General features: G+C 50.7%; 1 protein-coding gene across 1 annotated transcript; it reads right to left on the minus strand.

Moving 5' to 3' along the window:
- Positions 1-434: 434 nt before the first annotated feature.
- PSMD3 (proteasome 26S subunit, non-ATPase 3) lies at positions 435-14,001 on the minus strand. Its single transcript, XM_061175299.1, has 12 exons — positions 13,609-14,001; positions 11,065-11,255; positions 9,293-9,430; positions 7,922-8,058; positions 6,816-7,006; positions 6,543-6,646; positions 3,053-3,167; positions 2,829-2,948; positions 2,583-2,686; positions 2,146-2,301; positions 1,079-1,129; positions 435-884 (listed from the first exon to the last, which is right to left on the minus strand). Exons 1-12 carry the CDS (start codon positions 13,826-13,828, stop codon positions 807-809), a joined length of 1,605 nt encoding a protein of 534 aa, XP_061031282.1. The 5' UTR covers positions 13,829-14,001; the 3' UTR covers positions 435-806.
- Positions 14,002-15,840: the final 1,839 nt, after the last annotated feature.

A 15,840-nucleotide genomic window follows, 5' to 3' on the forward strand; every position in this document is an offset into this window, starting at 1 on the left:
CTATCCCCCACTCCATAAGGGCCACTGGGCAGAACGCTGCTCTCAACCCGCTGCAGCCTTGCTGGAGACCCTTCTCTCCTCTGCGATCCTCACCTGAGGGTCAGACTCGCACCTTGTGTTTCATCCACTGGAAGCCTAGATTCCCAGTTTTAGAGCCAGGAGGTCACTGAGTCTAATCATTTATTTGGCAGATATGGGAAAGGGGCCTGAGAAGTTTGGAGAGCTGCCAGTTATTTGAGAGCCAGTTGGATGTGAAAGAGTAAACCCAGGCCCTCTGAACCCAGATCAGAGTCTCTCCACCCAGCCCTAGGCCTCCTCCTCCTCTACAGCTGCTTCGGGTCCTCGGGTCATGCCTGGGGCCAGCACTCCCAAGCCAGAAAAAAATCTGGGCCTGTTAACATTGCACATGTGAGAGTGAAATAAGAGTAATTAACTGATGCACAAAGAGTCCCGGAGAACTTTTTATTGTTTAAAAATCACAACTGAAGCTTCAAAAAACATACAACCTAACACATGTCCCAATTCAGTGCCCTACGCCCTGGAGGAGAGCACAGGGCCTGTCCCTCCCATCTTGCTGCCCACACCGCTAGCCAGGACCCTGCCCTGGGGAGGCTGCCTGCTCGCCCTCCCGCCCACGTGTGCTAAGGCACCGGCTGGGGAGGGGCCCTGGGATGAGGTGCAGGTGCCTGGCTCCCTGCACCCCTCCCCCCCTGCACATGTGCAGTCTGTGTGCAGCGCATGGGAAAAGGGGCCGGTTCCCTGGGCAGGGGGCCCCAAGGGGGGAAGATAAAGAGCCAGCCCCCGGCTCAAGGGAAGCTGTCGTCGTCGTCCTCCGCCATCTCCTTGGCAAACTCCAAGTCCTGCTGCTCCCGCTCGCGCCGCTCCTGCGGAAAGGGGCGGGGCCGGGCTGCTGAGGACAGGCCGGGCTCTCTCACTCGTCTACACCCAGCCCGACCCACCCAGGGCCAGAGACCGCCCAGGCTCTAGAGGTGCCCCAGCCCTTCCAGAAACCTCCCCTCTCCCCTTTCTGTAGGGAAGTTTGATCCTTCAGTCTTACCCAAAGCAGAAGGCAGCTTACCTCTGCAGACTCCAAGTCCTTGTTGTACGATTTGGGAGGAAACCTCATGGCCTGAAGCACAACGGAGAGAGGAACAAGGTGAAGAGGAGGCATCAACGTAACACACACTCATCGTGCTCCCGCGTGCCAGGCGCCAGGATATGCGCGCGACTGGTGATCACTCCCTAGTTCAGTCCAGTGGGGGAGCCAGGCATGGAGACTAATTCATTACTACGACACCGCGGGGTAAGTGCTAAAGACGGAGAATTAGAAGAAGCCGGAGGTATAAATGATTAACCCTCCTGATGGGGCCGGGAGAGGGGCTGGCACTGAGAAGGAAGAGGAGGAAGAACGGACGGGCTGTGGGAGTGGAGGAAGGGCGTTCCAGGCAGAGGGTTCAGGGTGTGACAAGGCCGGCCTGAGTTCAGTGGGGCCAACTGGGGTGGAGGGGAGGGGTCGGCGGAGCGGTCCTGGGGAGGGAGGCCAGTGACGCAGGGGGCCAGATCACGAAGGGCCTTTCCTGCCTAGCAGAGCACAGCATTTGCCTGGTTTTAAGTGAAGCTATATCCCTGGTTTCCTGGGGGAAGAAGCAGGAAAAAAATCGGCAGCCCAACAGTAGCAGCACCTAACCCAGCGCCTGACACAGGGTAAGAGCTTAAGAGCCTTTTGTGGAACGAGATGGCAGCCCTACCTTTTACACAATTCAGACTTCGCTAAGTGCCCCAAGACGTGATTTCATTTAATCCTGTCAACCCTGCCAGGCAGGGCAGGTAATACCTCATTATCAGCTTCACAGAAGGAGAAACAGGCTCAGAGAAGGTAAATGACTCAAACTTGGAACCAAATCCAGAACACTGCACTCTGAATCCCTGTCTGATCCTCCCTGGCAACCAGACCCCTGAAGAGCAAAGGGAAGGTGTTGTGGTCCCACAAGCAAAGTCCTTTGCCCCTTCTGGACCCCCAGTGATTTTACAGAGATCGTCTGGGAACTGCGCCCCAAACCAAGCCAGTCTTCCCTGAGGAACCCGTGGGTGTGGAGGGGGGCATGTTGCTGCCAAGCATCGCCTCTGCAGCCCAGGGCTCCGCACCTTGACAGACATGTTGTGAATATCCAGGCAGAAGGAGATGCGCTGGTGGAAGGCTAGCTGGGGCTCACGGGTGGAATAGATGTCAATCATCTCCTTGGACTGGACGTAGCCCTTCTCGTGGTTGATGCTGGCCTCAATGACGCCATCCCGGATGGCCTGCAGGCCCCAAAGGGAGGAAGAGTCACCAGAAAGTCCATCTTCTAAGTCCTAGAACATCTTGTCCCATCTCTTTGTCCTCCTTGATCTCTCACACACTCACTGCGTACACACACACTCTCTCTCTCTGTGGCAACTTCCTGGCTTCACTGCAAGACGGGCACTCCCTGAAAAGACTATGCCACTGCTTCAGCCATTCCCCTCCTTGGTCAACCTCCTCCCACCCCCATCCCTGAAATAAGGCAGGAAGGTAACAACCGCGGTCGCTGAGCCAGGCCCACCTTGGCAACAATGAACTCTGCGTCCTCTGGGCTATCAAGCTGCAGCTTCTGGGCGATGTCCGCCAGGGAGATTCGGGAATAGGAGAGGCTGATCATGCGCACACCTGGGCGAGGAAGGAGCGGTGGGGAAGCTGGGGCGGGCACAGACCCTTCACCCGCCCAGGCGCGCACAGGGTTGTCCCTGCCCCTGGAGAAGCCTAGTCCGGGTCCTGCTCTGCCAGGGGCCCCTCAGACCCTGCTCCACACCTGTCTTGATGACGTTGTGTCGTAGTCGGATGATGAGGGTGTAGGTCCCATCTGCTTGAAACTTCTCCCCAAACTGATCCAGGACCTGGTTGAACTTGGCCAGGTTTCCCGTCCTGACAGCTGCAGTGGGGAGAGGAGTGGATCAAATGCTGCACAGGGTGCACACAAAAAAGGGGCCGTAGTGCCAGGGGTCCGGCAAGCTCTGAGAGGGGACCAGCCCTTACCCTGGGTCAGAAGGAAGTAAGGCATGAGCGAGCGCTTGAGGGATGGTTGACGGAACTGCAGCCGGTCCGGGATCTCCCCCAGCAACAGCTCCACCACAATCAGAAGCTTGTGCACCTGGCAGAGTGACACAGGAACACAGTGGGCAGGGAGCCCCACCGGGTGGGAGAAGAGAACGAAATGGGGCTTCAGTGCAGTCAGACACACGGGGAAAGAGGGAAGGTGGCACTGGGACCAGGCCCACAGAGAGAGTAAAAAAATCCTCAAGCTGTGCTGGGCGTGGAATTGAAGCTCTGCCTTGGGAGACAGGCCTTGTGAGCTTCTGACCCTTTGACCACACCAGGCCCTCAGCTTCATTTCATCTGGCCAATCGGTGCACAGCGCCCTGAAATGGCCAAGCTCTAAAGTACAGGCAGATGGGTAGGTTCTATGGCTCAGAAATGGTGAGGAAGCAGGGCCAAGAGGCCTAGGCAATGGAATGCGAGTCAGCCAAAGATGCTGGTAGGGAGGTGAACTATGTGTAAAATTAGTTATCTGGGTAGAGGCAGAAGCTCAGGAAAGGGCCTGCAGAACCTCGGTGAGTGAGCCGGCTGGCTGGAAAATCGGGCCCCTCCTCCTCCACAACACCTCCTCCAAATACCACCGTGTGCTATTTCTGAACGGCGCCCCCCATGGATTCAGCACCGTGCAAGGACGACTACGGTGGAGGGGACGATGCCCAGCAGTTAAATAGCCTCCCACCAAGCAGGAGGGACAGGAGCACAGACAGCTAAACCACGTGACAGCAAGTGTCACGAGGGAGGTAAGGGGTTAAAATGGGTGGTGGCTGACGGTGCCCACCCCTGGGCAAGGACCCTTCGCTCCTCCACACACACCCACGAGGCTGCCCTGTCCCTTGGCCCTCGGCATACCCCACGAGTGAGGGGAAAGCCATGCGGATGGCAGAAGTTAACATATGCCTTAAGGATTCTGATGAAGCAGAAAAGGAGGGAGGACGTTTCAGCCAAGGGAACAGGCTGGAGAAGAGGCCGGCATACTGGAGGGGGTGTGTGGGGGGGCCACCTGGAGAGGTGACCGGGGCCCGTCTGGGGACGTGCGGTTTTGAATGCCAGGCTGAGTTCTGAGTTTGGAGACAGAACTAGCTAGCCTGTACGTGCTAGCTAGGACATGCCGAGCAACTGAGTCTTTGGTTTCCACCTCCCTAAAATGGGCATAACAACAACAATACCTGGCTTGCCTACTTCACAAGACTTACAATACTCTACCAGGCAGTCAATGGGGAGAAATGCGAGCTTCCGGGCCAGGCAGACGGGCCTGGAGGTCCGCTTAGTTAGGCGGCTGTGCGGAAGCTGGGCTGGTGGAGGGGAGGATGGCGACCAGCAGGGTCAGTGGCTTGAACAAGGGCACTGGTAACATCAGAAAGGAGACGAATACCAAAGCCATGGAGGCAAATCAACAGACGACTCAGCGATGGTGAAGAGGGGGAGGAGGAGTCCAAGATGACCCCGAGGCTCCTATCTGGATCAGGAGAGCAGGAGGAGGGACTGGTAAGGGTGCCCAGAAGGGTCTGTCTGGACAAGCTGAGTGTGAGGAGCCAGGCAGTATCTATACAGAGATGTGTGGTGGGAAGTCGGATTTGTACGTCTGGCTTCATGAAAGGGGTCAGAACTTGTTTTATGGGCTGAACTGTGAACCCCCAAATTCATATGCTGAAGCCCTAACCCCCTAGTACCTCAGAATGTGACTCGATTTGGAAATAGAGCCGTTAAAGAGGTAATTAAGGTAAAATGAGGTCATATGAGTGGGCCCTAATTCACTATGACTGGGGTTCTTATAAGAAGGATTAGGATACAGACGTGCACAGAGGGGAGACCATTTGAAGACGTCAGAAGATGGCCAACTACAAGCAAAAGAGAAGCCCTCGAAAGAACCCGGCCACGCTGACATCCTGATCTTGGACTTCTTGCCTCCAAAACTGTGATGAAATAAATTTCTATCGTTTAAGCCACCCAGTCTTGTAATAGCAACCCGAGCAGATTAAGACAGTTCATAATGGACTTTGGTGAAGCATCATGGAGGTCACAGCTGAGCCATGAAGGCAAATGAGATCACCCAAGGCGAGAATGTGGATTTTCTACGGATGGATACACTTTCAACGTGCTCTGTTTTGGACTCCATGTTAAATTCGATGTCTCTCTGTACCCATTCTCACTCTCCCTGTTTTTACTTAAAGCTGGCTTCTCCATGTGGGCTCTCTATCCCATTCCTCGTACCTTGTTCAAGGCCTTGGCCCATCGCCTATTTGCTTAAGTCTCTCTGGGTGGAAAGTTCCCCCAACTCTGCCCCTTCCCCTCTCAGGCAACCCTCCCACCTCTTTCCTGGCTCCCTGGCCAACAGTCCACAGGCCAAAGACCTCACTCCAGCACCCCCTGCTCCTTCTTCCGGCGACCTGGCTCCACCACAGAAAACTGTGAAACCTTATCCATCCATAGCAAAATCTGGTTTGAAAACACTGCTTTACCCCACGAGACCTCTCCCTGGTACACAACACAGCCTATATGTTAAGTACCTGTATTTTTACTGAATTTTCGAAGAAGCCTTAGTGTGTGTCCTACGTTGTAAAAGCAGTCTCACATTGTGCAATGCACCCCAGGTCTCTGAAAAGCCATTCCTTTCTATGAAAACTCTACCCATCTTTCAAAACCCAGATCAAATTTAACTATTTAAGACTACTTAAATTGTTTGACCACAACTGAATCTGCCGTTCTCTGAACTTCTGAACTGAAACAAAGCAAACCTCCTACCACACTGAGCTAATCACTGTACGTGCTCATCCTGCTCTCTTTCAAGGGCACTAGAAGGTGGATGTGTTAATGTGAGAGCAGAGGTTTGTACCTGGGAAAGCTGGGTCCTAATTCTGGCTACCAGGCTCTGTGCCTTTACACAGGCCCTCAAGCCTTTCTGAGTCAATGTTCTTTATCTATCTCTTCGAGGGCAAATACCATTTCTTATCCTTCTTTTCTATCCCTCACAGTGCCCAATGTCAAGGTCAGCACTTAAAAAACTACCTGGTGACTGACAGCTTTGCCATGGCCAAGGTTTACCTCCACCTGAGTCAGCCAGCCTTAGGGAGAGCTCTGGGTTCCCTGGCCACAGACAACACTGCTCCCAAAGGGGCATGTGGGGGACCAGGTAAGAGCCTGGGGTTTATCAACACAATCCAGGCCCTCACCTGGAATGACTATAGGGGGTTCTGGGGAATCAGGAATATTCTAAACCTACGTACCAGGGAGAATACTGGGAACATAAACTGCCAGAGGTGCAGGCGGTGCCTGCCTAATGTACCCTGAACAATGTCACGTGCAAATAGACATGTGATGCCACCTTTAGGGTAAGAAGATTAAGGACCTTCTGGGCTCCTCAGATAGGGAAACGGCACTAACATGGTATCAGACGAGTAAGGGGGTCAAAGGGGTGAGAACTGCTGCTCACCGTCTGTTTGAAGCCGACAGCTGTGTGCTGAGGGGCCTTGCGAAGGGCATTGGTCATTGTCCTCCGGGCCTCTGAGTACTCCAGCTGGATGGCTTTGATGCGCCCTGGGTGTGGAGAAGAAGAGAGCTGATCAAGAGGATGGTGTGATCCAAACCCCGGCCCCCCGCAAACCAGAGTGCCAAATGGGCACTCTTATGCACCAAGGGCACCACTTTCTTAGCAAATTTGCACCGAGGGAGCCCGAGACACCTTCCGGCTGGGGGGCCTGCTCACCTGTATAGTAGAGGTACCGTGCCCACTCATTGTTGTTGGCCTGCTCGGGGAACACAGACTTGGACACCAGCTTCTCGGCCTGGTCGTACAAGCTGTAGTGTAGGTAGTTCCGCAGCAGGAGGTTCAGCAGTGTGGCCTGCCCGTCCGCGTCGTGCCGCAGGGTGGCGGTCCGGAGCCGAGCGTGTAAGAAGCTTCAAGAAGGAAAGAAACGGGAGGTCAAAGCCTTCACATAACAACTCTTCAAGCTGCCTCTGACCTCTCCATTCTCTCTCAATTCCTAAAAAAGTGATTCACGCTGCTTTTCTGGTTATTCAGCGAATACTCAACAAATGAGGCATCAGTCCAGGTGCACAGAAGGCCAGAACTCTGCTCAGGGAACCTGCATTCTAGTGGGGGGAGACAGACAGCCATCACGATGAATAAGCGTACCACGCAGCTCCACAAAAGGTGGTGGGGTGACGTCGAAATCAGCGTAAGTGCGACAGGAACCGCAGAAGGAGAGGAGGATGGGGCTGCGGCTTTAAACAGCCCAGTCAGCGCAGGGCTCACTGAGAAGGTAACAGTTACGCAGAGGCTTGAAGGAGGCAGGGAGGAGAGCATTCTCGGCCGAGGGAAGAGTGCGCTGGCATGCCCGCGATAGAGCGAGGCGGCCAGCGTCGGGGCAGCAGTGGAAATAAAGTCAAGGAGGCAGTAATGGGGGCCAGACCCCGTGGGGCCTTATAAGCTTTTACATCATGAGGGCTTTGGCTTTTCCCTGAGGGAAAGGGGGAGCCACTGCAGGTTTCAAGTAGAGGAGTGAAAGGTTTTCCAGCCTGAACTTGCTTGTACCTCTGACCCACTAATGAGTCCTCCCCTGACGTGTGGTGAAGGGAAGAGCCTGGGAGACAGGACTTACCAGGCCAGTGGTTGTCTCCGTTTCGTCATCTAGTCTCAGCCTCGCTCTCAAGCCCTCGCACAGCTCAGGGCGTGTTAACCATTACCCCCACTTCCTGCTGGGCACGTTACATCTCCCAGCCCATGGCCCCCTGCCAGTCCACAGCTCTGTGGTAGTGCCTGACCATGTCTCTGACCCCACGGGCCACGAGCCAGACCCCTGGGCACAGTACCTGCGCACCACATCCAGCTTGTCCAGGAACTCATAGACCCGAGCATGGTAATAGTAACACTTTGCAGCCACAAGGTCCAGGGCCCGGCGGTTCTGAGTGCTGATCTTCTGCATCAGGTCATCAGAGATCTTCTGTGCCTGGGGAGGCAGCCAAAAGAGAATCAAGCGTCAGTGCTTCAAAAAGTTAAACACGGAGCCAGCAATTCCCCTCCTAGGCATACGTCCAAGAGAACTGGAAACATACGTTCACATAAAAACTTGCACACGAACATTCATATCAGCATTATTCCCAATAACCAAAACGTGGAAGCAACCCAAGTGCCTATCACCCAATGAATGGATAAACAAAATATGGTATATCTATATGACGGAATTTTACTCATCCATAAAAAGGAACAGAGTACAGATATATGCCACAACATGGATAAACTTAGAAAACTTCATGCTACAGAAAAAAGCCAGACACAAAAGGCACATATTATATAATTCCATTTAGATAAAATGCCCAGAATAGGAAAATCCATGGGACACAAAATATTAATAGATTACTGGGCTGGGGTGAGGGGAGAACAAGGAGTGACTACAGATAGGTATGGCGGTTTTTTGGTGGGGGCAGTGACTAAACTGGTCTGGAACTAGATAGTGAGGGCGGCTGCACAACCTTGTGAATATACCAAAAACCACTGCGTTGTACACTTTCAAGGGAGTGAAATATTTCTAAAAACCAACCAAACAAAAGCCAACCAGTGGCAGAGCAAGGAAAAAACAAAACAGAGGACTGAGGAGACGTGTCATTTCTTGGGCGTGCTCTTGGGACAGTAGCTAAGCCTGACAAAGGAGCTGGCCCCGGTTGGAAGGCGTGGTGGAAGAGTGGTATCCAAAATGGAGTCTTTCAATTTCATAATAATAGCTACCATTTATTAAAATGTTGTGAATGCTTACTACGTGCAAATCATTGTGCTAAGTATTTTTAAAATATATTATTTTATTTAATACTAACAATAATCTTGTAAGGTGGGCAGTTTGTCTCATTTTACACACAGCTGGGAGAAATTAATTTGCCTAAGGTACAAACGGGATTTGAACCCAGGTACTTCTGTCTCCAAATCTACTCTTCTCAAAAGCATCCACTATACTGGGATCGTGCCACAGACGGGTACAGAGTGACCACTGCCAGCCCTTTCCCAGAGCCTGAGCAGGAGTTGAGGGGTCTTCCCCGGATGTGGGGCTGGGCGCATTCCCACACGGGGGAAAGAGTCTGGGGGACAGTTAATAACCCAGTGATTGTCTATTTCTTCACTAGAGGCACTCTCCCCCGCTAAGCCCGCACCCCGCCTGGGGCGCGTCAGTCACTTGCACCGGCCCTGGCTACCTCTTTGTAGCGCTTGCTGTTCATCAGGAAGATGACCACGAGGAGTTGGAGGTAGGCTTCCACTTCGGGCAGGAGGGGAGCCGACGCAGCTTTTCCTGTTCGGGGACGGAACTGCAAATCGGCTTCTGTGTCCATGGGCTGGAAAGGACATGAGTTACCGTGGAAGAGCTCAGTCAGATCAATCACCCAAGAATTTATTAAGCACTCACTATGTATTTCAACAAATATTTAATAAGTGCCTACTACATGCCAAGATTTTTCTAGGTGCTGGGGATACAGAAATAAAGATGACACAGTCTCTTTCTGAAGGGAGTCAAGGAGGCTGGCAATACAATAAATACAGAAATGGGTTACAGGAGTATAACATCCTCACAGAATATAATGTGGACAGAAAGGATGATGTAAGGACCCCTCAGAGAGCCTACAATCTAAGTAGAGATTAAACCACCATACCTGGAACCACTGCGAATTCTATCAAGCAGGGTTAATAAAGGGATATAATTCTAGAGATGAGATCAAGAATAATGAGACAGGGAGTTCCCTGGTGGTCTAGTGATTGGGATTCTGGGCTTTCAATGCCGTGGCCTGGGTTCAGTCCCTGGTTGGGGAACTGAGTCCTGCAAGTCGTGCGGCGTGGCCAAAATTTAAAAAAAAAAAAAGAATAATGAAACAAAAAAAAATTTTTTTTTTTGGGTGGGAACAAAGGAATTTTGGGGGAAATTGACATATACATAGTACTTATCTTCAGATCTAGTCACCAAAACTGGAATAATGTGTAACAGATCAAAAGACGATCATGGTGGGTTACTTTAGAGATGTGAAGGTAAAAAACATTCCAGGTGGCGTTGGGAGAGGGTGCTTTTCCTTCTTCCCAGACAGTAAAGCCTTCACTGTCCACCTCAAGGATTTTCTGAGTTTTTACATCTATGAAACAGACTGTAAGCATACAGGATTTTAGGGAGATGAAGGTGGCTGAAGGGCCAGTGAGGTTTGAGAAGGGGCAGGACCCGAACTGTATCACGGATGATAAGGGGAGTTTTACAGCCAAAAAGGAAAAGGAGAGGTTTCTCCTGGCATGGAGACCACTACCACCAGCAAACTAACTTCATCAACATGCACTCTGTGCCACACACTGTGCTAAGAGCTTTCCCCCTTCTCCTCGCCCCCCCAAATCTGTTCATCACATTTACCAAATGAAGAAAATGAGGCACAAGGAGGTTAGGTCATTTGCCCAAGTCCCACAGATACCAAATGGTAGAGTTTGGATTCAAATTCAACACCGCCTCCAAAACCTGTGTTCTTAACCACTGTTCTTTTGTTGCTTTTTTTTTTTTTGGCCGCACCACGCGGCACGTGGGATCTGTGGGATCTTAGTTCCCCAACCAGGGATGGAAGCGAGGAACCTTAACCACTGGACCGCCAGGGAAGTCCCTTAACCACTGTTCTATACATCCTTCATGGTGAAGCTTCGGAGGCAAAAAGGCGGTGGAACCTTCTCCTAGGCCCCCTGTTGGGGGTGGTGGGAAATGAGTGTGGCTGGAAGGGTCCTGATTCCCGGCTCCTCTTCCTGACTCAGAAGAATGACTCTACAGGGCAGAAGGACGGTCGCCTTGTTAGAGAGCAAATGAGTATTAAGAGGGGCTGTCTTAATGTCAGATGACTCTGCTATGGCAGGTAACAAGACAGGTCTCCAGGATAGGAAACAGTTACACAGGGTGGAATGTGTGTGTCAAGCCAAGCCTGCACCCTTCACGCTGGCCTGACTCACTTACCTCTTCCAGGAAGGGTAGCAAGAAGTCTCGAGTGGCATTGTTGGAGGTGAAAAAGCCATGCACAGCCTTGTACAGAACGTAGTGGTTGAGGCGGCGTGATGTGGAAGGCAGCATCCGCAGGGCCCGCAGCACGAACCGAGGCTCCTTGCCCGAGACTGCCTTCTCCAGCTGTTTCACGTGCTCCTTGATGTCTGTGGAGGACAAGGGGAGAAAAATGTTAATTCCAACTCCTACTCCCCCCACCCCCCGCCACTCCAGCCAAGCAGTCCTAGGGAGCCTCTTACAAATGGCAGGATGTGGCCAATCACCGCTTTTGCCCTAAGAGCAATAGTTATGGATGCCATACATTGATTTTAAAACATAACCAAGAGACAAAGAAACATAAAGCTGGGGTGGGGGAAGGAGTAGAGGGTGACAGAAAAAAGAAAAAAACAATGAAAAACAAAAACACATGGAGATTTAGCATATCTTCAAATAGGAAAAGACTTCTAAAATTCTTCTGAGAACTGTAAACAAAAGAAAAATACCTGCAACACATGTGACCAGAGATTCATATTCTTTTTCTACAAGGAGCTTGTATTAAGGATTAAAATAAATAAAAATGGACATGAATGGACAATACAAGAAGAGGAACGACAAATAACAGACATGAGAAGTATATTTCACTAGTATTCAAATAATCGCAAGCGAAAACATTTTTCAATTACCATTCTAGTAGTATTTAAAAAATGATAACATATAGAGTACAGGGGTGAGCAAGACATTTCTGCTCGTATAATGTATATCAGTACAGTTTTTCTGGACAATATCTACCAAAAACCTTAAAAACAAGCCCTTTCAATTCAGGGATCTCTACTGAAGAAATAATTATAGAGGTAGATCAAAAACTTGGGCACAGAGATGATGGTTGCCAAGCTATTTGTAACAGAGAAAAATATAAACAACTTAAATATCCAGAAATAAGGGAATGCAATCAATTGGTAGTTTTAGTTACCTTTGTATTTTTAGCATAGGGTGCCGGGGTCACATTAATGATATAATAGTAATAACAGCTAATATTTATGGAGGGTTTTACTACGTTTTCGTCACGTATTAGGAACAGCTGTAAACATTTTAATTTTCACAACAACCCAATTAAGTAGGTACTATTACTTTCATTTACAGAGATGAGGAAACCAATTCCAGAGCGTATATTCTTAGCCATCATATCAGTTATTCAATAAATGTTTCTGGAATACATTGAATGCTTTGTTTATGGATATGTCACATGAAAGCACACAAAATCATCTGTATTTAGTTATGCCTTGTCCCAAACTGTATATATAAACTTGATCTCAATTATGGGAGAGCAGCTCAAAAATTCATAGGAAATAATGTTAACCACGGTTGTTTTTTTCCCCCCCTGCTACTTTAGACGTCTCATATTAAAATGTTTATAATAAACATATGTATATACCCAGTAGGTAATGCTGAATGGCACCTTTGCCATTGGTTGACTATCGTTTTTTTATGTAAAAGGATCTTTATTAGATACTGAGCCTGCTACCCAACTTCAGAGTAGAAGCTGATGCAGTCAACACGATCACATCCTCAAAACACCACCCAGGAGCCTAACTTTGCTTATTTCAATGTTTTCGAGCTAGTTTCTCGTGCAGTTCAGTAGAGAGAAAACCCAATAAACAGCCTGGTCCTACTTGATCCAGAACCAGAAAAGAGCACCAGGGTCACAGTGGGAAGCTCTCACTCTACCCACTCCAAACGTGGACAGGACGCTCTAAGTAGGAAAAGTGAAACATGAACTTGGAGGAACAAGAGGATGATAGGAAACAGGGAACAGGCACCTAGGAGAAAAGAAATGGGGGGATTGGTATATAGTTTACGTGGAAGCTGAACATTAGGAACTCAAACCAACATCCGACACCTAAAAAGTTGAAGTGTGTAACGTGTTTAAACTCTTTAGAAACATAGTAGGAGTAAGGGCTTGCAGGGAAAGAAAAAGAGCAATGGGATAGTTCGGGCACCTCAATTACAGCACCAAGGAAGCAAGATACTAGGTAGAAAGGGCTCTTTTAGGGGAGTTTGCTAAAGGTAGTTAAGACAACAGAAACCATTCCTAAAATGCAGGGGCCAGTATTCTGCGTCATTCTGACCCCCTTCAAACATAAATACAGACACTGGTTTTTAGAGAGATCAATCGTGCACTGGGGTCACCAGAATCAGTCCGGTGAGATGTAAATGGAGTAATAAGGTCAGAGGAGAAAACTTAGAAGAGAGAGTTTATGGGCCCAGTGAGACCTACTTCTAGATGCAATCCCCGGTGGGGGGTGGTGTGTGCGAAGGGAGGAGTCCTGAGCCTAGAGAGAGTGTTCAGTTATCCGGCTGGGGTCGGGAGTGTCAGGGTAGTGGGGGCAGGCATTTGGGGGTGATCCCAAGGAACCCCCAAGTCAAGGTGGTGGAGGCTGCGCTGGGATCCCAAGGAGAGGGTGGATCACCGCGGCGCTGTCACCCGTGATCATGGCACGTCCCCGGCCCGAGCTCTCATACCCTCCAAGGTGACGGTGTCCAGCTCTCGCTGGGAGTGCTCAGCCGCCGCAGCCGCCGCCTTGCCATCGGTCTCGCCGGTTGATCCGCCACCCGCCGCCGCCTCCTCTTTCATCTCCACATCCTGGGGCGCCGGGGGCGGCGGTGGTTCTTGTTCCCCTCCGCCGGGCGGCGGCTTCGCCTTGTCCGCGCCGCGGCGCCGCGCCGAGCCCTCCTGCTTCATGGCGCCCGGGGTCGCGGCCTAGTCCGGGGACCGAGGCCGGGGCCTCGCGTGAACCCTCGCACCGGAGACCAGGAACCGAGCCCGGCCTGCACACGAGCGTGGACTCGCGTCGGGCCGCACGATGACGGAGCAGCTGCAAACCCCTTTCCGGCGCTGGGCCTTCTGGGAAACGCCAGGCCGGGCTGGCCGATGGCCGAGTCATCAAAGGGGAAAAAAGTCAACCGCCGAGATGCAGGATGGAGGCGGATTTTCGCAGAAGGAGCGGGGAGGAGCCTTCATGAGTTTGCGGGGTTTGCTTTCGACTGCTCCAGTGTGTTGATTTTTTTTCTTGCTCCTCTCGAGTGCATTTCCGTATATGTCCACAAGAGGTCACCTCAGGCTCCAACTGGGTTACCGCGGACTCTAAGAGCACCCCACCCCGCGTGGAGTGGTTAGGGCCTATCGGAACGCAGGGCGTGATGACGCCACGAGTTGCTGGGTGGGTTTCGTGCCTAAACTCGCTCAATTTGTGCCCGGCAAGGGGTCACTTTTGATATCCACGAGGCTGGTCCTCAACCGCCGCCCGCAGGGATGTGGAGCTAGGTTTTTGCGCTTAGAATAAAACCAAACTGGAGACAAGGAAGAACCCTATGGGATTCAGACTTCCTTGTCCGAGTTTAGCTCGTGCTGAAAATAAGGCATAAAATCTCTGCAGCCTGGGAGTGCGGATGGGGGCAGAGTGCATTTGTGTGCGATTACTTAAGTTTAATAAAATTTAGGGGTCCACTCTGTGAGGCCCAGGGCTAGCACATTCAGGGGGAGGGGTGGTAAAAAATAGCTCCAGGATGTAGTCTGCTGGAAGCTTTGCTCTGGGCTGCTGTGTATTGTGAGGCCGGAGGAAAGAGAGAGGCTTCAGGGGGTACGTTGGGGCGCCTCTTGCATCCAGACAGACACTGTAGTGAAATGGGGGGACAGAATAGTAGTACACCTAAGGAGCACCTAAGAATCCTCCAAGGGAAAGAAATTGGACCTGAAACCCTGTCCACTTATTTTTCAAAGGAATCCTCCAGCGATTCTGCAGGAGGAGGATACAGGTTCCAATTTCTTAAGACACAAAACAAAAACTCCCTTCCTATCTTGGAACTTTTATCTCTTCCATAAATGGAAGTTTTGAGTTTTAGACCAGGTCAGACCCTGCAAGACAACCTAGCCCTGTTGTAAGGTCCTAGAGGGCAGAGAATTTGTTTCGACTATATTCTCCTTTATATTTATACAGAGAGAGGTTATTCTTTGTATTCCTCCTTTTACACTATTGCAGCGAATAGCTCCTTGCACTAAACAGCCACTTGCTAAATGGAAAAGTGTGTGCTCCAGTTTTAGGGAAAAAAGCCTTGACCAATTCCTCCCTAACTGTCCCCCTGCCCCCTAGGACTGGGAGAAGGATAACAGGACTTTTGAATCATCACTGGAATAAACTCATGAAAACCTCTTCTTTGTAACACCATATCTGTAACTGAAGGTGGGTGTGAGAACGGTAAAGGAAGAAAACAGACAGGTTTTGTTGTTCATCTTTATGAGGTTACCCTTCTGGATAGGGTGTTAGCTCACTTCATTGTTAAGTTTACATCACAAGGGGAAAACAATCAAGTCAGCAGATAACTACCCAGGATGTCCTTGAGCAATATAGCGAGGCCTTGGAAGATGCCCCAGAATGGGGAAGGATGGCTTAACGCAAAGCTTTTGTCAGTGGGTCATGAATTCTTGGTGAGTGAGGGGAGCAGCCTGGGTAGGGGGTGGCTAAGAAGGGGGAGAGTCTGACTCCAGGGGCCAAAAACCTTGCAGAAATTATTCCACCCATAAAACTATTTTAAAAGAGATTGGTGAAAGATGTTAAAACCCAGCTTTAAGCAGAGGAGGCTGGTATGAACCCAGCAGTTTTACAAGACTGAATGTCTATATTAGCCCTTCCACATGCCAAGCCTACCCACATGACAACCACCCTAATTGAGGGCAGAAGAAGGAAAGGTGAAATG

The sequence above is a fragment of the Eubalaena glacialis genome, chromosome 19 (assembly GCF_028564815.1).
Source record: "Eubalaena glacialis isolate mEubGla1 chromosome 19, mEubGla1.1.hap2.+ XY, whole genome shotgun sequence".
NCBI classification, from domain to species: Eukaryota; Metazoa; Chordata; class Mammalia; order Artiodactyla; family Balaenidae; genus Eubalaena; species Eubalaena glacialis.

What these genes read in the sequence shown, in the direction of transcription:
- PSMD3 (XM_061175299.1), bottom strand. Translation starts at nt 13,828, where the DNA reads ATGAAGCAGGAGGGCTCGGCGCGGCGCCGCGGCGCGGACAAGGCGAAG. An exon ending in ACAGCAAGCGCTACAAAGAG is followed by an intron (nt 8,059 to 9,292) that starts GTAGCCAGGGCC and finishes CTGCCTCCCCAG; the next exon opens with GCACAGAAGATCTCTGATGA. An exon ending in CTGTCGGCTTCAAACAGACG is followed by an intron (nt 3,168 to 6,542) that starts GTGAGCAGCAGT and finishes TCACTCTGCCAG; the next exon opens with GTGCACAAGCTTCTGATTGT.